Genomic DNA, 26,044 nt, shown 5'->3' with positions numbered 1-26,044 from the left:
GGCTTATTCACTGTGGGGATGCAGGGGTCAGGAAAGAGAAAGCCTTGATGCTGTGCAAGCACTGCTCAGCAATAGTCAAAATTCTCATGTGTTTCCAACGCTGGTTTAGTCACACATCCAAGCCCCACAGCACCATACAAGCTGCTGTGAAGAAAATTAACTTGCTCCCATGCAGAGTCACTATCCCTGCTCAACCCTCCACTTGGGCCAATGAAAGCTCCTATGGAATTGTTTGTAGGAGAGGTAATGAGATTTGTGTCTGGTATATACATGTTGAAGTAATGAGGAGGTATGGGTGAGATGTTAAATAATCAAAGTTTCTGTGAAGCACCTATTTGATGATTGCCTTCCAGCTTAGTGCATGACTTCAGTCTGTTGGTGCAGTTTTGTCATCTTGTTCCTTATTTAACTTGTCTATGTCTCATGTCTTTAGTCTTTTCTGTTCATAATTGATCTATGCATAGTTGATCTATTAATATATTTTCTCTAGTACCTCACTGCTTATAGTCTCTTCTGCTTCCACATAATAAATACACAAAGCATGAGCTGATATAGGCTGATATCAGATGTTCTAAATCTCTACACTTTTTCTTATGGTTTAATGAAAATGGGCTATTTATTTTCTTCATATTCATTTTGTTGTGGAACACTTGACAGCGATCTGTCTCCCTTGTACTCTGATAGTCTCTCGTGGGACTTTCAAATGGTACTAATAAGCCAGTTCTTCATCTAGTGCCTTGGCATACTGAAAGAATTTTAGATAAGAAGACTGTTTTTCTTTTAGAGGCCCTGATATTTACACTTAGTAATATTATTTGACAGAGATTTCAAACTGTAGTTTATGTGGCATTGAGTGAAGGAATTATTTGACTTATCTCAAGAAACTGGAGTCTAACTACAAATTTGAATTACCATTTTCCAGTCCTTTGGAATAATACTTTTGCTTAATGAGAGTGTGCATGATTTTCTTAATAGTTCAGCTATTTCACTGCTAAATTCTTTCCATTAGCTCATGATGGATGTTCTGTTTTATTTAGAAGAATGGGCATTGCATTCATTAGGCAAACTTCATTAAATTTGGAGCTCAATCAACTAGAACTATAATTATATGGAGAGGAAACTTCCTAATCTGACGTTTTTAAAACGGAGCCTTTTTGGAATTGGTTATTATCTTCTGCGACATGACTGGCTGAGCCTTTGTATTGAACAGAGGCAGACCCCGGGAGGAGTGCCTTCAGCTAGCAGAAGTGTTATTTTCTATTATAGTTTAATTGTTTTATAGGCTTTTTTCACCACAATGAGACATCTGCTCCCTCTATATGTGGAGCAATAATAGACTACTTGAGGTGGTAGCAAGAAGTGTATACTATAAACTGTTATCTCATCATTTAGGGTTACTTTATGGCACTTCAAATGATACCTTCTGCAGTTTAATTCCGGGAAGGTTATCCCCTTGTCCTTTTGATCCAAAATTTATGGATCTTGGCATGGCTGTGAAAGAAAAAAAAGGAGCATTCTCTATTATGAATGGAAAATGATTTCACTTTGTGACTTTAGATGAATGGTTTCTATCAGCATCAGTAGGGGGAAGGCCACTGCCTATCCATTTCTGCTTTACCTATAGCAGCACACTGACCCTAGTGCAGGCTAGTGACTGGAGCACTTGCTGTTTCTTCCTTCTTCAGTTTTCAGTCTCTGCCTTGCTGCGTGTTACATTTTAAGATGAAAAATGTCACTGCTTGTTTTGGTCAAGCTGTAGATACTGAAGAATTCAGTGGAAGGTCTTGCTTAAGAACAAATTAAGAATGACATCCTTTCTACACAGTCCTTGAAGAAAGAAGCTGAGAGCTAATTTTACTTCCTGACCAAGCACCATGTAGCCCACAAATAGTTTTAAGTTGTACCTGTCTTACAGTGTGGAGCAGCCAAGGTGTTAAATGTGTATTGTCCTCAGCGTTGCGTTATGTTCAGTTCTGCCCTGTATTCTTGTTGACACAAGACTTCTGAGTGTGAATTCTGCATTTTGGACTTTTCCACCTCAATGCCCATGAGGAAGGAATTAGCTTGCTTCCTGCTGCCTGATTGACACTAAAGGAAGAAGACTGGGCAGACAATCTGTTGCAAAATTTTGATTTGTTGTCTCTTGACCTTTTGGAAACATTTTCAGCCAGAAGGATTTGAAAATGCAAAGATTGTTCTTCTGGGTCTTCCTCAAGGAAGAAGTACTCATGTGTAGAAAAAAGAAAAATAACTCAAGTTTGGTTGAAATAGTCTGCTTATATAAAAAAAGAAAAACTAATTATTTATTATTGGTTGGGATATATATGCTATCCTTACAAGATTGGGATAAAAAAGAGTTGAGCTCTCACATGGAGTCTAGAAACTATAACCACACTGATTTGTGCCTCAGAAACAGGTGCCCATCACTGCTTAGGAAAGAGACACATGAAAATAGAAGAGGCTTTTCTCAGTAATGTTTTGTTGGACATTCATGGTTCTAGAAAAGATAAACATAAAGGGTGAAAGAAAGGAGTGTAAAGGCAGCTGGAATGAGGGCTTGAACAAAGTATTAGGGTATGGCCCAGACAAAAATCTCAGAGTGTGAGCCTATGCCTTGAATTGACTCTTAGGGACAAAAAGTGCTGAACAAGCCAGTTTTATTGGGCTGCACTTGTTTCTGTGGCTGCAAACAGCACCAAAGGATCTGTAGAAGCAGGCTGTAGGCAATCCCTTTTGGGGACCTACTGGTTTAGGTGACATCTCTGTATATGGGGTTGAGGGTTTGCTTTTAACACAGGTATAGTGAAAGCAAATTTCTTGTCTTTATTTGGTGAGGTCATATTTTTCAGTCATTATGGGATGCTCTGGGGAAACATTGAACCCCTTTGATGAGCTCTGGAGAGAGCTCTGTTCTGTTCTCTCTGAATTAATCTATTGGATTTGTTAGATGGCAAACGTTATGTGCTTTTTAATTTCCATGCCTCTTCTTTTGTGGCTCTGTGCAAAGAGAATTCAGTGAAAAGGCTTGTTTAAATTTGTGGTTTTGAAGATACTTTCTTGACATCTGGCAAGTAGATATTCTTGCCCCCAACATACTGCTCTCCCATATTGTTGAGAGTGGAATGTCGTTCTGAGATCCAGAAAACTGTGGAAGATTGTACCATGGTGTTTGAAGTCCTTTGGAGTAGGTGTGGGGAGGTAGGGTGGTGGACAATGACACACCAGGCCATTTCCATGCAATGTGTTTTCTGCATCCTTTGCAAGCTGAAGAATACGAGAGCTTAAACACGGTGATTACCACTGTGTTTAAGTTGGAAAGTTTTTACTTTTTGAAACTATTGCAAGAGAAACTTCCAGGATTTCCCAAGACTTATGTATCCCTATTCATTCAAACACTGTGTGTATTTGACAATTTGATCAATGTGATTTAAATAAAGGAACAGAAATTACTTTGAGCATGTGGTGGAAGCTGTATAACACATTCCAACTTTATGTAAAAAAAACCCCAACTTTTTCAGCTGGTACTGAAGGTAGTCCTTATGTCATGGTCTTATTTGCATATTTTTGAAGTGATAAATTAGATAACTGTCACATTATGCTTTTGAGAAGGTGCTAAGTTAAGTGCAGTGCTGTGGCTCTGCTCAAAGCAACCTCCACTTTAGCATAAGCAGTGGAATTTGTCATTTGGCTAAAGGTGTTAAACCTTACAGTACTTGAGCACCCCAGTGAATTCATTTCCTGAGAGTTACAGGTATGGCTGGTGGACAATTTGTCAAAGGATTTGTCTTTTGATTAATCTTGCAAAAGGTAGCGTGTCCCAATCTTTACTTGAATTTTCTTAACAAACACTGCCAACTGCAGGCTTTTCAAATCTAATTGAAATTAATTAAAAGCAATGCATGGCTATTCTTTAAAAATTAGTTGGTGGTTACTTTGTCATGGATACTGTTGTGTTTAATTTTTATTACTTGGAGAAAGAAGTCCCTGAAAATGGAATTAAGCTTTCTCAGTCATTTAGATGTGTGAAAGAAACACAGTGGGGATGATGGCTTCATTCAATTACTGTTATGTTTGAGGGGAAAAAATATAGCTCTAACCATGTGAAAGTCAGAAATGGACGAATAAGAACTACCAAGCAGGAACACTGCTATAGAGATTCCCATTATAGGTGGAAAGCACATTAAAAGAACCCTAAAATGGACTTGTCACTAGCATCATTAAATTGCTAATCAGAGTTTACCAGAGTTTATAAACCAGCGTGCGCTGGTGTGTAGATTACAGGTATGAACAGTGAAATTTGGCTACTTTGTTGGTGCACAGGAAGTTTTAAACACTTCATAGAAACAGATAACTCAGGATGATTTTGGTTTCCTCTAGAAACCAAGACCTGTGCCTACTGAGGGCAGCAGGTTTGGTTGGGATGGCCTAGGGAGATCAGGGCTCTCATGGGCCACGGCTCACCATCTCCTCATCCCTTGCACAGACCGATGAGTCACTCATCAGTCAGCTCTAAATTGCTGCTCTTTCAAGTGAATGGCATTTTAGCTTAAAGCACCATTGATTTTTATTTGGCTTTCAATGCTCCACTTGAAGTGGTGACAGTTGAGAAATCCATTAGCGCTCCTAGCGCGTCTCTGCAGACGCCCAGGAGAACATCTTGGGACTGCGGCTCTGGCACTCGCGCCCGGCCAGCGCTTCCCTGCTCATCAGGCCGTGCTTTTCAATCATTAGCTAGCGCCCATAATTGCCAAACTTTGAATATTTCAGAAGTAAATGTTGGGAAATGCAAGGCATTACTAAGGCATTACTGCAAGTGCTGATTGCTTTATCTTGCCTGTGCCTTTTTTTTTTTTTCCTCCCCTAATGCTTCTGTCCTAGAATTCCTAGTAGCTTTTTGAAGCTGAATGTCTTTCTGTCCTTTGTTTTTTTGTGGGGTTTTTTTTGTGTCAAAGTACAGTTGCTCAAGTTCAAGTTGGGAAAGCAGATGAGAAGGGCTCTTTTTTTCTGTCTTTAGCGTTCTTTTCTCCGCAGAAGCCAAACTGTGCCAGACGACTGATACTTTGAAAGAGAAGTGGGAATTCTCTTCTGTACCTGATAATTCCTTGCTCATTGTTTGAGCAAGGATAATTCTTTGATAATTCTTTGTGCTGACACCTTTGTAGTAACTTTGCTTTGCTACTGATTGGGTTATTTTCTCAAGTTTGTGATGCTTAAGAAAAGTAGTGAAATAGTCACTTGTAATAGAAACTCTTCTTTTTTGCATGTAGGAAACTCACAAATGGGTGCTACCATAGTAGATGCATTGGATACTCTTTATATCATGGGCCTTCACGATGAATTCAGAGAAGGACAAGAATGGATTGACAAAAATCTTGATTTCAGTGTGGTGAGTAGAGCCTGCCCTAAATATTTCTGTAGTTCTATTCAAGTGTTCATCTTGGAAGAGGTCTTTCAGGTGAAACTTAATAAAAATTACGGATCAAAGTGTTAGATGTGAACTTGTAACAGATGTGACATTCTCTGTGTATCTAACTTTGTTTTAGAAAAAAAAAATGCCATGACCATTTCACAGTTATGATTCTAAGTAGAAATACACCTATATATTGTATTTTCAAAGTACAAATTATAACTGGATAATGGAAGTAACAGAAAATGTTTTGTGAAAAACAACCAGATCTCAGAAATGAAGACACAAAGATGGGGTTTTATGGGCTGATAGTCATTGCAAATAACTGAGGTATGAAAGACAATTTTCCCCAAAACTACCGTGTATAAATTACTTAAGAATACAATCTCTTCTTCCATTTCTTAAGAGTTTAAACACAAAATATGCCACTTGAATTCGTGAGTTTTCCTACAGGCTCTTAATCTATCACAAGAATTTCCCAGTTGGTCATACAGTATCTGACATTCTTGAGAAGCATTAAATGGAAGAAATGGCTCTATTTTAGTCTTATTGATTAGTGTTCTTTGTACTAATTTTGGGACTGTCACAGACTCTGTGATGGAATTTGTATTTCAGTCCTTGGATTTGCCCTACGGTTCCAAAAATAATTTTTCATTCAGTAAATGCACCTAATGAAATATAGTTGTATACTCCAGATTCAGCAAATGCTTACTGTTGTTTCTTTATTTTAACCCACTTTTCAAAAATTATTTGTTTGGGCTTTTTCCTTTTGATTTATACCTTGACTGTCTGGCAAACATCAAAGAATTTTTACTTTGCTTTTTCTGTTAGCGCTAGATAATTATTCAGTCTAAAACTGAAGATCCTAAATATATCAGAGACAGTGTAGAGATAATGATGCCATTATGAGGATGAACTAAATTGCTTCCATAACTTTTGTCTGATCTAAGGCAATTTCAATATAAATTTGCAGTATTAATCTAGGATTTGGATGGAAGAAATTTACATGACCCTCTGGGGTTCAGTTACATCTTCCTATGTATCAAAAACCATTTCTGAAGGTTAATGAGTTGTCTTGTGTATACACCAAACTTGAATAATTTCCTTACATAGTTTGGAGTTTATAAATAAATACATAAATTTGATCCTCTTGGATTCTTCTACTGGGAAATGGAAATCATTGGTTTCACTTTACACTGTCCCACTGCACGTGTGATTCATGACTTTAATAGGTATTAAGTGGAATCATGCTGCATTGGTGTTATTTTTCTTGTATCACCTCTATGTGAAAAGGGAAAACGTTTTACTAAAAACATTTGGGAGTATTTCAAACTTCCAAGTTTTAATCAGTGCTGTTTGAATAAATTTTTATTCACATAATCTTTCTGAAATATGTAATATGTGCAAAATGAATTTAGTTTTGATCCAAGCACTGCAGGTACCAGAGAAATAGCACAAAAGGAAAGACGTACCTGTAAATGTCATTTCAGCTGTGTGCAGATAGGTGACTCAGCTTGTTCAGTGCACATTGTAGTGACTTTTCTGGATAAAAGGAAAAGTCTTGCCTATCTCAAAATCTCTTAATAAAACTATATTTCTGTGTCTAATAGGTTGAAGAGAAGTTTATGGGGGAGACAGATGGAGTGTATGTGGAAAATTAGTTGAATGGGGCACAGAGGGAGTCAGTTGCTAAAACTATCTGATTCCTCTTAATTTTTTGTGGGTTAAATGAGTCAAAGGATACTGTTGAATTTAACCTAGGGATAATAATGTGGAAGAAGGCAATAAAATCGTTTATTCTCTTGAATTTCTCAGTGGTCCTGCAGTACTACTTGTCATAACAGAAAAGCTATTCCGAGACAAAGATTATGTTAAAATAGAGCTCTGAATTTGAGTTTAGTAATTTAGGTTTAAAAAGTGCATTATGGGAATTCTCTAATTATTATTTTGCTTTATCTTTTAAAGCTAGAAGGTTTGGTGCTATGCTGAAGCATAAAAGAGAAGATGCTGAATTATAGAAATGTGTAGTCCTTGCCTTCTTTTCCACCAGCCCAAATTACTGTAATTGCACTTTGTGGTGATAAAATGGTTAGAGGGCAGGAGAAAAACTAATTTGATTTTATTAAAATCGGTTGAAGCTGTAACTAGAATTGTCATTTGGTGTCACAAAGATGTGCATGAGAATTTCAGTTTGGATCTAGAGACTGCAACAGTACAGACCCTTGCATGTGGATTGCCTTAGGATATGTACTTTCTTCTGCCTTGACAATTTTTTTTCTTCCTTCATTAAGGAGTTGGTTAATTATTTATTAATGCTCTCTTTCTGTTCTAGAATTCTGAAGTGTCTGTTTTTGAGGTCAATATTCGCTTCATTGGCGGTCTTCTGGCAGCATACTACCTTTCAGGACAAGAGGTAAGGAGATTGAAAGGTGTCTGAAATTCATTGTCTTCTACCAAATGTGGCATGTGGAGACTTTTGTAGAATCTTGATTTCTCAGTAGCTTGCAAACTAATTTCACAGTAGTTAGTTGTCCAAAATAACAAAATTCTTAGAGTATGCAATCTTTAAAGTTTGTTTCTGAGTAGGTCTCTTGGCATTTAGGATACTTGGTTACAGTTCTGAAATGCTTCTTTTATCGAGATGTTTTCAGAAGATATCCACTCAAATAAGCATCAGCTTGAAATGTCAAGTGAAATGTCAACCTTTTCATGCCAACAATAACTTGTTTTGATATTCTGTAGCTCCATGAAGGTAGAAATAATAGCTTTGTCACTTGTCCTGCAAGGATGTAGGTTTGCTTCATCAAAGTGCTACTCAATCTTCTTACCATTTTCTTGGTGACAAACTGGGAAATAGCAAGCCAATTTTATACAGCTTCTGAAACTTCTGTTAAAAAAGTGTAGATTCATGCTTGGATTGACAGGATGCATGTCCCCGGAGACTTGCAACAATGGACTTCCTTAGTCCAGCAGTCACAGTACTGTGACCCCTTACTTCACATACTTTAACAAGAGTAGAACTTGACCCCCAGCTCTTCTCATATCTTAGGAGCTGCATGAATTTAACTTATTGCCTGTATCTTTGATTCTTTGGTTTTGTCCTTTATTTTTCATGACCCATCTGTAGCCCACTGCCTGGCATATTTCATGGCTTTCAGGTGTTCTTAGGTAACTACTTCCTTTGTTTAGGGAAGCACCACATATGTACCAACAAGTTCTCAGGGATTTTAAGACGGCAGCCGTAAAGGTAACCAAGAGAAAACTCATAATTTATTGTCTCTTTATCTGTGAATTTTCTCCTTTATGAGGGTCTTCTCTTAGGAAGAAGAGCTCAGCAGCAAAGCAAAAATCCTGTGTAGCTCTTGAAAGAAATGGGTGGTTTATTTTTCATCCAGTGCTCCTGCTTCACCTTCTTCAAACTGCACCATGCTCCTTAGAGGTATCTACTGTGAATATGAAAAACCTCAGAGAAAAAGCTAGGATCACATGTTCACAGCTGAATTATTTGTATATATTGATACTGCACTTGTGCACAAGCCCCTTAAAAAGAACTTTTTTGCCCCAGTATGCAGATGGGTGCAGCCAAGCACTGCCAAAACATATGCTTTGCCTGCATTTGTAAAGCAGAGTATTCTTTCTTAAATTTGCTTCTAACCTTTTGGTAGAGTCAGAACAAGCTCTTTTGCTTAAATAGCTTTAATTTCTTTCCTTCTTAGAAAACATCTACCCTTTCTTTCCTAAATGTTGGCTGTGCTGAGTCTTTTGTTTTTAAGATTTTTATGGCATCATTCTCTCCAACAGACTTCAAATGCTTCATGGTTTGTGATACAGGATTCCCGTCAAATGTCCATATGTATCATCTTTATTTTCCTAAGGAACTGCTAAAAGAAGTGCTCAGACTGCATTTCTTTCAAAATAGTGTGGCAGCTAGGATTGCTTTGGGTATCTGAGACACTGCTTCATTTGCCAAGTTGGATGGGTTTTCTCTGCAATTTGTCGTTGTGGATATGACAAGCAAGGGATTTTGAGGCTCTTCAGCCCAGGAGAGACACCTGCGTCTGGGAACTCCTTGGAGTTGGAAACAGGTTGTTTGAGATGTGATTTCCAATCTGGTCCTCTCTCTTCCCCGAAAAGGGAACATATTCCTGAGCTCAGGATTGGGACATGGTTGATTTCTTTATTCACTGCATTCAGACATGTGAGGAGCACTTTGTAGCATTGCTAAGACAGACAAGCCTGTTCCCACCCAGCCTTTTGGGTGTTTTGCCTGCTCAGGTTGTGAATGTGCATGTGGGCTTACACCTTTAGGCAGTCTCTGTCCTTTCTTTGTTCATCAAGCCATCATTTGCTTGATCATATTCACTTACCATACCTTGTTGATATTCCAGTCACCATCTTCCTATCTCCAAACCTCTACTTCTGCAAGGCCGTTGCTAGATTGGTTTTAGAAGGTTTTCATACTGATTTTCCCGACTTTTGCATGTCTTCTTTGATGTATTTATAGCAAGGTCCGGTACAATGAACTGCTGCTTTGAATTAATCCTGTTTTTTCCTTTAAAGAAATATAAATTCTGCTTAGGTCTGCAAAAGGAGTTAGTGCTGTTTTGGTGATAGTTTGGTGATAGGTGCTCTTACTTCATTTGGACTCCTGCCACTTAGTGTTGATAAAGGTGCTGTAGGGACAACCATAGAACAATGTCCAAGACTCAATATCAGCTGTGGAACTTTAATAATTTGTAAATGACCATGTCTGGAGAATTTTAAAGTCTTCATGGTGTATCTACAATGCCCTTTGTAGGGAGAGAGTAACTGTGCTTGACAGGATTCTATCTGATTGATTCATAATGGTAGCTATTGACCATAGTTTTCAAGTACAGCAGATTATTAATTTAGATGAAATAGTCCTTTTCAATACTTTTATTGAAAACATGTTAGATTTAAAATTTATTTAGCACATCTAGTGGCATGACTTTGTGGCTTCCATGCTGTATTTAAACTGTCAGTTACTGCTATTACTTAGAGGAGCATCAACTGAGATCATGGTTTTAATAATGCTGATTATAGGTAATGGTAGAATTTTAAGCCTTTTTTACTAAGATTGTGAGTATTGCTGTCCTTTCATCAGTAAGGGTTCCCTCTTGCTCATTGCAGAGAATGAGTGAATAATGAGTGAATAATATCTCCCATACAGCCAAAAATAAAGTTGCTGTTTTTAGCAGCTGACAGCTTGGCTGAAAATGCTGTAGGGCTTGTCCTGTCCACTGCTGAGTCACAGGCCTTTGTAAAACATGACATGTGTAAAATTTTTAACAGCTCAGCCTTTCGCATGTGGGAATTTCTGATGAGCATGTAAAGCTAAAGCTTGAGAAGGGTGCATTTTGGTGCAAATGTCATGGTTGTCTTGCCTCCCTGTACCTGTGTGCTAAAGTAGGGAGAGAAAATTGTTTCCCTGTCTAACAAGCAGCTCTCTTGATGTGTGAAAGATCACCATCTTTCTCCATTTTTCCATCTCAGCGTGCCATTTGAATGGAAGATAATCAAGATACAACTGCAAACCTTAACACAGTGGAAAATTTGCCCATGCATTCTGTTTCAGTCTTCTGAAGTTGAAGCAACGCTGATACCTCTCTGGCGGCAGAGGTTGTAGATCTGCAGTCTGGGGGCCCTTGTTTAAATCCTCTGCACAGTATGTTTTTCCTGGCTGATTGTGGACAGGCCATCTGGTGTCTGGCTAGGTGTATGTTACCAGATAAAAGTGTGCTCCTTCTTTGTCTCAGTTCCCACAGAGAAATGAGGTCTCAATCTGTCTTCAATTTTGAAATTCTTTGAGGCAATGACTTTTCTGCAGGGTACATTATTGAACTATATTATGAATATATGCTAAAATCATGGAATATAGGATCATAGAATAGTTTGGGTTGGAAAGGACCTTTGAAGATCATCTGGTACAACCCCTCGCCATAGGCAGGGACAGCTTTCTACAGACAGATTCCTCAGAGCCCTCTCTGACCTGGCCTTGAACACTGCCAGGGAAGGTGTGTTCACAGCTTCCCTGGGCAGTACAACCTCGTTACCCTCTTTGAAACAGATGCCACCCTAAGAGGGCTTTGAGCAGCCTGATGTGGTGAAAGGTATCCCTTCCCATGGCAGGGGTTGGAACTAGATGATCTTTAGGAGTGTCTTCCAACGTAAACAGTTTTGTGATAATATCCACTCTAAAACTACCCTCTTTCAGTTTTAAACCAGTTGTTCCTTCTCCTGTCATTAGAGGCCATAGTAGAATGTCCTCTTCATCTTTCTTGGAAGCCAGGCCCCCTTCAGGTGCTGGGAGGTGCTAGAAGGTCCTTCTGGAGCCTTCTCCATGCTGAACAACCTCAGCTCTCTTAGCCTGCCTTCAAAGGAGATGTGCCCTCGGATCATTTTTGTGACCATCTTCTCAAGCTGCTCCAACAGGGCCACATTCTTCTTTTATTGGGACCCCAGAGCTGCAAATGGTATTAGGGTCCTCAGTAAAAGTGGGGGTTCAGTGTATTTCTTTTGAAATGATACAAATGAAAGAAAGAGGAGATTGGACCAGATGATCGCCTGTGGTCCCTTCCAACCTGACCGATTCTATGCAATAGAGGGAGGCTCAATAAAAAATGAAGGAAAAAAGCATGGTCTCTCCTGGGAGTGCTGTGTGTCATAAAATAATAGAATCATCTAGGTTGGAAAACACCTCGACAATAGAGTTCAGCCTCTCCAGGTAGACTCTCTTGTATTTTGCTGTATGCCAGAGATTTCTTCCCAGTTCCAGTAAGCAACCAGTGTGAAGTGTTCACTCATTGTTATTCTTTATTAAATTGTATGCTAATAGGTATAATCTCTTAAGTACGTAAATACCTAAATAAGAAATGCAAAATTCATTGTGTCTATATTTAATAAGGAGCCACTAATTAAATATTTTTGAGGTATAGGGTTTATGAGAGTTGCTTAGTAGAATTGTGAGTGACTGGGAGACATACTGTGAAAACTAGGCACTCCTATTTTCTACCCCAGGTTGTAATAGAATGGATAACATGTTTGTATTTTACATTTTGATCAAAGAGGATTGTAGTTTAAGTGTGTGAAGTGCAAGCTTCCCACCTTCTGAGTTCAGAGGAACCACTGTGCTTCCTCTTTTGCATCTGTCAAATAGAGTTAATAGTCCAAAATAACGTTGATGGTAAAATATGTAATGAATCCTTATCTAAATTGAACCAGACTGTTTCTCAGTAATCCCTGCAACAATCCTTTAATTTCTGTAAGAACTATGTAGAGCCTTCATTATGCTTGTGGGTTGGGGGTGAGGGACAACACTATGATACAGCTGATAATGTAACAGAAATAAGTAGAAATTAAATGTTCCATATGCCTAGTTTGGAGTAAACATTGAGTATGGAAAACCAGCCTTACATGATCAAAAAAACCAAAAAAATAACCGTCAATAAAATGCCAAAACAAAATAACAAAAAACCCAACTTTTTTTAATGTGGTTGCATTAAGGGATTTTCTTTCTTTAGTGCATCGTACCAGCACAAATATAATTTTTGTCTTTAGTTATGAATCCATGTGGTTTTTTTATAGTTTTCAGTGATGCCTGGCAAGGCACCATTTAGCATTTTCCCTGGAACAGTAGGCTTCTTTGTTTATTGCAAGTTCATTCCCTAGACTTACTGTATAAGAATGTTTTGTATTCTTTATGATTTTCTTTAACTTAGTATCCAGCACTAATGAAATAAAATATCTTGATATCACTCTCTTGTATGTAACACCATCAGGATAGAAATGCTTAATGAAAGAGTATCATGTATACAAGGAGATTAGAGCAAGATAAACTACTTATATTTCACAAAAAAAAAAAAAAAAAGAATGCTATTGCAATTTGTACTCTTATTGGATTAGATCTATCTGTTCATACAGTCTTCTAAAGTCATTTTCCAGGGAGGTTGTCTGGAAATGAACCCTAGCATGGCTGGTTTCTGAGGATGTGGCTCTGGAATTCTTTGATCTCCTTTGGTGTCTATCTAGTTTTGCAGTTCAAGATTTTATTCAAGATCAGTCATGTTTGGTGCTTGGTTTTTCTCTTCTATATGGATGTTGGTATTAATAAATTCTTTTTTTCAACACAAATTATCTAATTGATCTTTATTTGGTATGTGATTGATTATATGTTTTTCCACTTCTTTCAGTCACATCTGTGCATCTGGGTCTTTTTGGGCATCAGGGTAGCTGATACTGATTTCTGAGGGAGGATAGGAGCACTGTTTTGTAAAATCACTCTATGTCCACAAAGCTTTCAACTCCTGGTGCAAAAGTGCAGCAAGCAGGCAAGCAGTAAGAATGAACTGCACAAGGCAGAAATCTGATCTCTGTGTTAATGCTGAAAGAATGAAGCTTGCCAGCAGACCACGGCAATGAGCTGCAGGGGAATTTACAAAATAGATCCATGATGATTGTGTCTGAATGTAGAATTTGTGAGAGTAGGCTACCAGGAAACCAGGAGTTCCAGTGTCCTTAAAGACTAAAACAGTAAAAGGTCTGTTGCAACCAGGATATCACACTGGAATTTTCAACAGAAGTTGGATTTTCTTGTGGTGTGCTGGATCAAGTGGTCCAAGAGTTGTGATTTCTGCTATGCTGTCCCCAGACCTGGCTAGTGAAGGAGCAGTCAGTATGAGGAAGACTTCACAGATGACAATGCCAGAAGAAATCAGCTTCAAGCCTTCCTATTGGGTGTGTGAAGTTCTTTGAGCTCATAAAGGCAGATGGAGATTCCTAGAGCATCTTGCAGGACCCATTGTTCCTTATTTCTGAAACCCATCCAAAAGACAGCAGTGAAGATACTGAACCCTGCTCTGAGCAGTATTTTCACTTCCAAGTGCTTGTGAGCACACTGTAAATGAACTTTCTGCTCTCCAAATGGGAATGTCTTCAAGGAGGGAGGGACAGACATCTGCATAGCCTAAGTGTTGTATACATGCAGAATCATTCCCTGTAATTAAACACAGGGAATGATCATTGGAGCAGTAAAGCCCAAATAAGACAAAGAACAATCTTGTACCAGAAATTATTGCTCTGTGTTCAAAATCCAATTTTTTTACAGTTGTATTTGATGAATTGCTGTCACTGCTCCTCTATGGCTCCTGCCCAATAGCCTCCAGCATGGATGATACCCACTGCTAGAATGAACGTGACTGCCTGCCAAATGTCTGTCCACCTTCTTGAAAAATAGATAGATACAGTCCAATTTTTTGAGCAAAGCTCCAAGAATAGTAATCTCTTCACAGGGATCCCAGTCAAAGGCATGTCTGCTGTCTCTGGATGCTGTGACATCTTCCCTAAAGGTTAATAATCCTTGAGTATTATTTCTTCTCCATGCTGTGGAACCACTTCTTGCTTTAGAAAAGTTTGTATTTCCAGAGTGGCTTGGCGTACTTACTTCTTACACAGCAAGCCCTAGCCAAAAAAAGAGGGCCTCATCCATTGATAATTACAGAGTTATCAGCATCTCCCCAGGAGGGGAGGGAGTCTTCTACCTTTTATATATCAAGCCTTCCCCTTCCCCATGGCTGCAGCCCAGTCTGTGAGACTGCATGGCTATCTGGTGGCTAGCTGTGGTGGTGAGCCCTCATGACCATGGATCCCCTCTGGGGCTTGGTGTCACCTGTGGGAGTTGGTAAACTCCCTCAAATAGCAGTTTCAGCCTGGGTTGGGGATTTTGGTGTTTCCCCTGTGTGTTCCCAGCATGCATTATTTTCTGTTTTCTCATAATATGTGTTAAGTGAGTGTTTATACAGAGATAAAATCTTCTAACACTGAAAGAGAGTACCTGGAGCAAACATCTGCAGGCACTTGCTGGAGCTATGTCTCCAAGTGTAGGAGGGTGTAAAATGCATGTCATTGACAGGAGGCTGAGGAGATGCAGTTAACTGAGACTAAGAGAGTCAGAGGAGCATGATGTTACATGGATCTATTTTGTTTCACTGCAGACTTTGTTTCAGGTACCTAGATTTTATCTTAATTAAGATGGATCCTTTGAATGTGTGGATTTCCCCTGTCTGAACATTAAAGAAGAAATAATACAAAACCATGTAAATAGAACCCATGTCTCTATAGATAAACTCTTTAATGGTCATTTCAGTGAATAAGCCTGTTTTATTTTCTGATCCTTAAGAAGTCATTGCTTGTTTTGATGTGCTTACTCTATGATTTTTTTAAAAAATTGTATCACAGGCTCTAGAATGCATCTGCCAAGCTGGCTGTTTTGAGCTAGGATTTCCACCAAAGCAGTGTGTGTGCTGACTATAGTATCATGCTACCAGCACACCTCTGTTCCATATCTGAGATGGTCACTGCATTCCTGGGTGCTTGGGAAGTAGTGCTCTGTTCTGCAAATGCATGAAATGCAACCTCAGCCAGAGAGGTGATGACAGAGGAAGGGCTAGTTAGCCATCACCTATAGGTGCTGTGAGGGAAGAGTTGGCAGGTGTGTATGTGACATCTGTCTTTATGAGCACCCAGGGTGAACTTTGTGTTCTTGATCTTTTTTGTGAAATTGTATTGGACATATGTCCCATTAATGTGCATGAAGGTTTACAGTGTTGTGAGAGAATGTTGTCACGCTCATTTCAGGCATTAGTAATTGCAAAGTGGATAGACTTGAGAATAAAAATAGTGAAGATAGTTACTGGATTTGGAGTGCTTCAGTGATCAGGAGTATGACATTACCTTTTCTCAGCAATTAGCACTCTGAGTGCCTGTGGCCCTCTCACATTAGAGTCCTTAAAGCTTCTGACAGTTCAGCACATTTTCTGAAGCAAGAAGAACCAGAAAAAGGAATGTGACCGTGATCTCTTAAAACTTGGATTTAACTTTTCTAATAGTATCTGATAGAAAGTCTGTAACAAAACCAAACATTGAGCCCATGGCCTTAGAATTGTTCCCCACAAAAGTTCATCTGCAGCTGTTTCCAGTTCTTGCATGTGTTCTGGTTTGTAGGAAAAGTAACTGAGAATTGGGCTAAGTAAGTGTTACTTACATTCTCTGCCAAGATCTCCTTTGTTAGCAGTCCATAAGAGATTTGTAGGGTAGGCAGGAGTGACCCCATCTTGCCTTTAGAGTAACTAAGAGTTCTCTGGTACGAGCAGCATTTGTCTGAAGAGAGAGTGCACAAATGACCTATTGACTGCTTGCTTTTTTCATGAAGTGAAGCTTCACAAATCTTTAAAACTTATGGTGTGAGTGGCAGTTGGAAATAAAATATTCCTGCTAGCAGTAGTGCACAGAATGGCAAAAGCCCAGAGATGGATGGAGAGTCGCTTGTTGCACAGTGTACATGGCTGTGCTTGAGGAACAGCGTCAAGTAAGGAAAACAAAGTGAATATTATTCTAAATGTCTCTTGTGTGATAGCAGCAGGAGGACACATACACCATTATGACAAAGTGTTCTTGTCTGCTGCTGATTTATTAATATAATAAAAAGGGTAGCTTATTGTTTTATTTTTGTTGAACAAAGTTATTTATGGTATTTGCAACATAAAAAAAAAGAAGATTAATAGTTTACTCTGTTTACTTTTGTCAGCTTTAGATATAAAGCAGTTCATTTACATGACTGCCTTTTTCATCTTTTTAAACACCATCAAAATGACATATCTTTCTGGGCAAAATAGTAATATCATTTGTGTGGATAAATCTAGCCTCAAATCTCATTTAAAGTAGAGCACGAGGGATGTTAAGTACCTGATACTCTATTAACAGATAATCAAACTAATCCTTTCCAGGAGTCTGACAGGCAGCATCTCCTCTGTTCAGGAAAGCTCGTTAGTCAAATTAAGTTATATGTGTCAATGGATATGCCCAACAACCAACCTAAACATATGAAATATAGGTCTTCAATGAGTAAGACAATACTGTGTGTGCTGGTTTCACGAGATTCTTAGCTGTACAGATGAAATTACCTAAATTAAAGCTTTAAGGCTAATCTAAATTAAGTTTTCAAAGGGTGAAAATCTCAGAAGAGTTAACAGCATTGTGTATGTCCTGTTCAATGAAGATGAGATTTGAGCTTGTTGCCAGGAGATGAGCTGCTTATTCATAAGTAGTTGTGACAGCTCACTGGTCTCTTAAGAGGACACAGTCTGAAAAAAACTCTCTATTTTTCTTTGACTCTTAAAGTGTTGTCTCATATTGGGCGTTGCCACAGCTCACTGCAGTGCAGATCGCAATGCTTGTGCAGTTTCTGTTGACCAGGCTTGTAGTAAACAGTTTCTTGACTGGCAAAGGACACTTAGCCCAGTTTATTGCTGCATCTTGGTGCTGCATGACACCTGAAGCAGAGAAAACTGACTTCATTTTGAATTTGTTTCTTCCACTCTGATTGGAAATAGGTTTTTTCTGTTAGTATAATATACTTTAAACTGGTGGAAATAAAGGATAATCTGATTTAGCACTAGAAAATAGAATAGCTGTGCAGTGATAGCTACTCTTAAAACTCATTCTTTGGCCATGTTCCTGTGGAAGGCTGTAAAAGCTAAGAAGGAGCAGGTAATTGGTAACTATTGTTCATGTGTCATGTATCTCCTCTTGACCAGGTCTGTGAGTTTGTCTGTCCCTCTTCAGTAGTTTAAGAAACACATTGATGCTGATGGGCACCAGTGACAGCAAGCACAGTATCCTTCCTGTTGTTTTCCCAGACATTTGTTTATTGGCATTACTCTTGACATAGTAACACATTAGTTTCTACCATGGAGTTTTCCTCTTCTTTCCTCCTGAGGGTTTTCCCACTTTATCTGATCCAGAAAGGAAGTATGGCATTGTCTTTTGTCAACTGAAAACACAGTTCTTCCAGCAGGATTTTTTTTCACTTTGAAACAGAATTGAAATACAACTCTGGACATACTGCTTTAAATTCAGCATCTTTGGCTGCCTTTGCCTTTTGGAACTTGTTCTCATTCAGTACTAACTCTTTATGTTTTTGTCTTGAAAAGGAATTTGCATGCTAGCTGAGAACAGATATGGTGAGAGAAAAATAAATGCCAGGAATGCTACAATAACTGCTAAGCAAACCCACTAGAATCTAGGAAAATATTAACAAAAAAATATGTTGCCCCTAATGGTGTGTGCACCTACCACATGATAAAGACTATGAACTCTTGTTATCTTAGGAATCAAGAGGATGCTGTCTGCAGTAACATTTATGAATTGGAAAATCAAGAAACGAATTTTTAAAGGAATAACCAAGAAGTTCTCTAGCCTTCCAACTCAGCACATTCTGTGATTCTGTGATTTTTTTTTTTCAATTCAAAATACAAGATTGAGGATATGTGCCTATATCAAAATAATGCAACTATGTGCATTTTAAGAAAAGGTCTTTTAAGGTAACCTAGGTAATTGTGAGCTAGATAGTCTGATTTCGCTTTTTCTGTCCACATCAGAAATTTAGGTAATGGAAAATAAGACATGATCAGTACATTAGTGATTTGACAATAAAAGTCTTAAGAATTTATATCTGACTGTAAGTTTGCTCTTTTTGAGATGGAAAATAAGTAGAAAACTCCTGAGAAATTTAATTGAATGTTCATCTAGGCCTGTGTAACTTAAATCCGTTTTAGTGTTGCCAAAGGAGTAGGTGCAGACTGGCAGCTACAAGAAAAATGAGCAACTCATGTTGAACAGACCAACATGGGGTCAGAATAAGGGATTGCATTTTGAGTAGTTGTGGCTTTGGAAGAGTATTGTGAAACTCAAAAAAGGCAAGCTGCTCAGCTTGAATCTCTGGTATGAAATCCTGTGGCAAAAGACCTATGAGCATTTGGGTTTATAAATAGGAACTTCACATATGAGGAGGAATTTATTTCTGTTGAAGTCATTAACAAGACTTATAAGACTGCTGTTGGTATGCTGCAAGCTTCTTGGCAGTAATGTTCTTAGAAGGATTTGTAGAAGCAGTAGAAAGTCATGAAAAGTAAGAGGACTGATAGTTGTGCCTCCTGGACACATGAATAGTCAGGATGTGATACAGGACACAGTCCAGATATCTCTCTGAAGGGAATCTTCCCCTTCAGTACTGCTTATTGATGTATCTGTATAAAGGTATCTCGACACTTGCTCCTTATTTTATGCAGATTATTAGATTGTTGCTCTTGAACCTTTTATATTTTCATTTGTGTGGCATAAAAGAGCAACATTTTTATCTTATATTTCTGATCCTGAGAACTATAAATTATGCTGCAGGAGTCTGGATATTTATCTCACCATTTTGTCAAAACAAATGTCTGCTTTTTCAAGTGCCTTGCAGAATTTATGCTACTATGAAGATTCAGTGCTTACTAATTCATTGCTCATAGGTTTTGCTTGCCAACTAATTTTCTGTCAGAACTTAGTCCATATATGTATATATAAACTGTAGATAAGCTACATATCTGTTGATTGGGGAAAACAAGCCAGTTCATAAAAAAGAAAAAACCAAACAAAAACCAACCACCAAACACTATTTACTTTAATCAGGTGCAGTGTAATGTGCTTTGCATCTGTCATTGTGTCAGGAATATGTTTTTGAAGATGTAAAAGCTGTATGATTTTTACCTTTTTCTTTCCCCCTAGACTGTGATTTTTGCATTGTAATCTGTCACATTGCCACAGTGGGAGAAGGGAGGCTGTGTGTATAATGACTGCACAGTGTAAAACAATATGTAATTTAATCTCTGTTTAACTTTTCTTTGTAAAGGCAAATACAGCCTAAAAGGGACTGAGTCATTTCTGACAAAGACTAAAGGGGAAATCAAGATAAATTTAAAAGGGAAAGATTGGCAGCACATTCAAGAGAAATGGGAGACAGAGGAATAACTGAGAAAGAAAGTAGAAATTGAGACAATCTGAGCATAGAGCTGAAGGACAAAAAAGAGAAATATATGGGGAAATATATTTCATGGCATAGAAAAAAATATATGAGAAATTAAGGAGATATTTGTCATGAATAGAGAAGGTGCTAGGAAAAGGTGTTACCGAAAAGAAACCAATGTCAAGAGAGATTAATAACCACAGGAAGTAGATAACTTCCATTGCAAAAAAATGGTTCTAATAAAACTTGTTAGCTTAGTACAAACATCTTAATTATTTGACTTCAGAACCATTTCTAAAGGTTTCTAATGCAGATTTTTCTTCTTAAAAATCACAGAGTGAGTGGATCATCAGTTGAGTTGTGAACTTCAGGCACGTAATGCAGTCTAACTCAACTGAGAACAGCTGGTAGTATCAAAATACCAAAGACCATTGATTAATAGAAAAAACCCAAAAAACAGCACTCCAAGATTCATCGATACCATTTGCTTTGCCTGGATGTGTTTGGCTACAAAGGCATGTTGAAAGACTGATATATTAGAATCAATTCTAGTTCCTAGGACTATGTTTTGGAGATGAGAAAGTGTTTTTCTCCTGTCACATTCCCCAAGATGTTTCTCATAATCCTGTTACTTTCAGCTGTGCTCTCGGCAGTCCATCCGTTTTATGTCCTACCTTCTTTAGATCTGCATTTGTTCCCTGTCCTTCCTCCTGATGCCCTTGTTTCTCCCCCTCACTGCCTATTTATGCTTACTTCTTTTACCAGCTTCTCTCTGACACTTCACCTTGTAGGAGGGAGGAGACTAGAAGCCCTGTGCTTTACCACTTCTGCTTCCCCACTGGCAAAGCTCCATGCTGATCTTTTGTCCCTTGATAGTTCTTTTCTTCAATTTCCTGATGGCCGTTCCGATTCATTTTTCTCCTTTCCCTGTCTCTGTTCCCTTTCTCCACAGTTTAAATCAGTCTTTCTCTGTGCCAGCTGCTAGTGGGGGAACATTTAATCCAGAAGCCAGGCATTGTCCATGCTGTCACATCTGGTTCCCTCTGCTACTGGAGTAGCTCCCACAGAAAAAGGGGATTGTGCTTAGGCATGAGTGATTATGGTTGGTGTGTTGTGCAAATTCAAGATTGTTGCTTTTAATTCAGGGACCATTTTTTAACAAAGGTAGCTAAACTGGCAGGTTAATAATGCTTGTGCAGGTAAACTTAAAGTGAAGAAGCCAGAGATATGAAAAGCAGGAAAGATGAAGCACAAAAATTGCTTACTACTCTAATAATAATATCAGAAGAAAAAATTAACTCAAGACTGCCATGGTTTTTGGCTCAGACAGGATGTGAAGCAATATGCTACGTCTCCTGGAATTATCAGATTGAAGAGGCATTTATATGCCAGATTTTCATCACATTTATTCTGAATTTTAAGTCATCTGTGATGTTGACTGACTGCTGTAAAGTGCCTTGGATTTGAAGGCCCTTTAAAAATTGAGAACATGTAACATTTCTACTCAGAAATGCATGAAATCTGTGCCAAGGAAGCTAATACAGCTCTTGAAGTAAATGGAAATTATGCAGTTTAATTGAAGTATTATTAGCCAGTGCCAGGTAGTTCAAATATGATTAGCTGGTTGTCCAGTTCATGCCAAATTTTTGTGTTCAGATCTTCTAAAGCAAAAATGTTGAATATTTCTAATAAGCTAATATATGCACAGACTTTCTCATATGGATTTTTCAAAAATATCAGTAGTGTGAAACCAATGAATATTTCATTACATCCTGAGATGCCTCAGTCAACAGTAACTGGATTCTTCATGTGTCTTGTCCAGGAAACCAGCTTTGGAAAACTTTTGAAGAAGGTAAAGATAGTATCACTTAAGAATTCTGTTTGGAAATCTTTCCCTGCTGATCATAGAGAAATGCCAGAGTATTTATCTTTTATCTAAGAAGCACTATTTGAATATATGATTGCTAATTTGTAAAATGTAAATAGGGGAAGTTGTAGTCAACCAGATAATATCTGTCTTATCTGTAGTTAACTGATGGAGTTGCAGTATTTTTGTGTGTTTATTTTTCAGCTCATTTGTAGACTGTAGCTGAACAGTGTGATGAAGTAGGCATTTTAATGCTTTTCAGTACAACTCTTAACTAGGATAGTTTTCTTAGAGTGTTATGATAAGATAGATAGTTTCTTCCCATCTCTTTTGATTGTTTTTGTCCCTGTATTAATTATTCCAAAAAATCATTACTTGTATTTTCATCTCGAAATAATGTAGAGCCTCTAGGAAAGAAGCAGTTTTGGATGTATGAATGGACCTGTCCAGTCCTGTGGGCTTTACTGAGCTTTTGGGTTCAGAAGTAGAGTGTAGAGCGCAGTTGCAGCTTTTACCTTGGAAATTGTGATAGTTGTGATACCCTGCAATAGAATATTTTTACAAGCCGAGTCTCTGGATCCTTAAGCAGAGAAACTATGGAGAAGCAAGCTTGTGTAGCCGTGAAGTTTAGGTGTTTCATCACCTAATTTCATGTGTCATCTGAAACTGGACAACCTTCCTTGTCTTTCCTACTGTTCTTTAAAATTGTTAGCAAAAGTGCATCTTTCAGGGAGGAATCCGGTGTGACTTTTTAAAATAAAAGTGTTTGTAGAAGTCTTGTTTGTGATTTTACTGGTTAAAGAAAATGTCAACCTAGTCAACATATTTTGAAAACTAAGGGAGTTCCTTTTTTCCCACATAGAAGGAACATTCCATGAAGCATTTATTGCCTTGTGAAATGAGCAAATCATCAAGTTATGTAATATTTATGGCTTAAGTACTATCTGTTTTATCCTGTTGCTCTTGAGAGACCAGAATTCTGCTAGCCCAGGAGTACTTTGCAGCAGCGGATTTAACCAGTCTGGACTTTTATGAGGGTGAATTTGCCAGTGTTTTAAAATTTTGGAGACTGTTAGAATTAGGCAGTTTCTTTGCCTTTGCCTGTGTAAACTGCCTGCATGTAACAGCTGAGTGCCTTGCAGAGGTGTAGTAGCTTTGCTGCCAAAGCTTTAAGTGGGTGTCTGTGGGCACCAGAGCTAATGCTCAAGATGAGTGTCATGGTATCACCCCTAGATCACTTCTGCCTTCAAAAAGGGCAACCAGGAGGGTCTGGGGAACTACAGCCTGGCCAGTCTTACCTCTGTGCCTGGAAAGATGATGGAGCAACTAATTTAGAAAACTATTCCTCAGAACAGCAAGGTCATTGGGGAACTCATGTTCAGCCAACCCTGATGACCTATGATGAACTGACTTTATTTCATAAGATCCTTGTAAAGAAGTTGGTGAAGTATGGGCTGGATGAACAGATAGGGAGGGTGATTGAAAAGTGCTTGAGCTAACAAGTTCAGAGGGTGATAATCAGCTGTGCAAAATGGAGTTTGAGGACAGTAACTGGAGGCATACCCCAAGTCCAATCCTGTTCAATGTTTTCAGGAATGGTCTGGGTGATGACACAGGTGGCACTCTCAGCAGATTTGTTGATGACACCAGACTAGGAAGAGCAACTGATATGCAGAGGAACCTCAGTAGGATGGAGAAGTAAGCTTGACAGGAACATCATTCAGTTCCCTGGGGGCAAGGGCAAAGTCCCACACCTGGGGAGGAACAAACAGACCCAGCTCTGCAGAAAAGTGGTGGACACCAAGTTGGCCATGAGCAGCAATGTGTCCTTGCAGTGAAGAAAGTGAATGGTATCCTGGCATGCATTAGGAAACATGCCAGCAGGTCAAGGGAGTTAGTTCTTAGCCTTTACTGTATCCACTTGTAGGCTCCATAGTACAAGAGACATGAACACACTGAAGAGTCCAGCAAAGGACTGACAAAGATAGTTAAAGGACTGGATTATCTCTCATTTGAGGGAATGCTAAAAGAGCTGGGATTGTTCAGCCTGGAGAAAAAAAGGCTCAGGAGAGACCCCATCACTGTGTGCAAATATCTGAAGGGAGGAAGTAAAGAAAGTAGAGCAAATTGTCATCATAGCCATTTTAAGTTGTCAGTGTAGTCCACATTCAAGCTGATTCTTGGTTTTTTAACTCTGATCTTAGACTGCTGGGATGGGTTTAGATTTTTCATTTTCATATTGATTTTTTTCTGTCACAAAATAATATAAATTCATAGAGCATTCCCTTTGCAAAATAAGTCTTCTCTTGTTTAAAGAGTTTCAGTCTTTTGGAAATGCTAAGTGTTGTTCATCAAGTACTTTGGTAATCATTGCAGCTCACCAAGGACTGCAATAGTATCTCAGCTATGTCATTGTCTTTACAGTATCTGCAAATTTTCCCTCCTTGAACATCTGCTACAACTCAAGAAACCTATAGTGCTGATGAGGTGCTGTTGAATTTATGTATTTCTGCATCATTTCACCTCTGTAGGTAGTATAGTTTGTAACTGCCTTGCTAAATTTCACATGAACATGATTTACATTCTCCAGGACCAATTCTAGATGTGGCATACCTCTTCAATCATCACTAACAAACATCTATGAAATATACCTCAAGTGTTCTCCCACTCTCATTTCATACTATGATAGCTGAAATCTTACCAGGATTTTACTGCATATCTCTCATCTCACAAGATGACTTTGTAATTACAAAGTGAAAATTACTAGAAGCAGATGTGTAAAGAGGGAGCTGTTTCTCCATTTCTCGGTAGCAAGATGGCCCCCACTAGCAGGGGAGAATGCCCTAGGAACAGTGGGAGCCCCCAAACCTGGGAGCTCCCAAGATTTACAGAAGCAAAATGTGTTGGAAGTAAAGAGCTATTCATCTAGAAACTTGGAGCTATTTATCTGACATGCAGACATCTTTTTCTTATGCAGTAAGACTTATGTATCATCAAACCTGCAATGCTTATTAAGCTACTTCTGCTTTTCTTAATGATTTTTTTTTTTTTGTGATAATGCTGCTTGATTTTCACCATGAATCTTTATCTCTACTCATGCAGAGAGTACCCTCTAAGACGTTGACCTTTAAATGAGTGTTTAGCCACCAAAAGGCAGTGAGGAGCTGACTGCTGCAGATTGAACTCTGAAAGTACAAAGATAACTAATTTTGATTGGGCCAAGGAATACCACAAGGGTCTGTGGAATACCACAAAGTATTCTGGAATACCACAAGGGTCGTTTCCTCAAGGGTCTGAGTCTGGTATTGCTGTCAAGGGCTCTGGTTTTTCAATCTACATTTAGTAGAACGATAGATCTCCCCCATTATCTTCATCCTTAGTGTTCAAAGGAAATGTGTTCAGGATTTGATACCAATATAGTAGTACTGATGCTGAACCAAGCATTACATTTCTGTGAACTTGTGCAGTATGTCTGCTTTGTCTGATGTTTTTTTCAGTGATCCAGGGCTATCAAGCCTACAGATCAGCCACATTGCAAGGCCATAGATTCTCACTACTTAATAACCAGCAGATTAGAAAGAAGCCTGGCATTTATTACTTTTTAATAAGAACGATTCAAAGGCTGCTCTATGCACATAAATGAAAGAGATTCCTTATTTGTAGAAAACATCTATCATTGCTCTCAAAGTTAGGAGCAGAGGCCATTTGGTGCTGTTTGCCATTCATAGTGCTGGAAGGGAACACCTTACAGCAGTATTAGCATAATACAGTCTTCTGAGAGCTAAAGCTATGCATCTAGGCAGTCACTGGATACATCAATAAGGCTTTTGAAGAATCATTGAAATCTTTAAGGCCCTTTTCTGCTGCATGTTTTAATGGCCTTGCTTGGATTAATCGGCTCAGGAGCAAG

General features: G+C 38.5%; 1 protein-coding gene across 1 annotated transcript in view; it reads left to right on the top strand.

Annotated features, from left to right (window-relative positions):
* The window catches only part of MAN1A2 (mannosidase alpha class 1A member 2), a 149,814-nt gene that overhangs the window by 71,369 nt on the left and 52,401 nt on the right, over positions 1–26,044 (top strand). The window contains exons 4-5 of the mRNA XM_005486071.4: positions 5,268–5,386; positions 7,740–7,820. Coding sequence (XP_005486128.1) covers positions 5,268–5,386; positions 7,740–7,820 — 200 coding nt within the window. The remainder of the gene's footprint in view (positions 1–5,267; positions 5,387–7,739; positions 7,821–26,044) is intronic.

This window comes from Zonotrichia albicollis, chromosome 2 (assembly GCF_047830755.1).
Source record: "Zonotrichia albicollis isolate bZonAlb1 chromosome 2, bZonAlb1.hap1, whole genome shotgun sequence".
Taxonomy (NCBI): domain Eukaryota; kingdom Metazoa; phylum Chordata; class Aves; order Passeriformes; family Passerellidae; genus Zonotrichia; species Zonotrichia albicollis.
The sequence above is the reverse complement of the archived record's forward strand: the minus strand, read 5'-3'. Positions and strand labels throughout refer to the sequence as shown.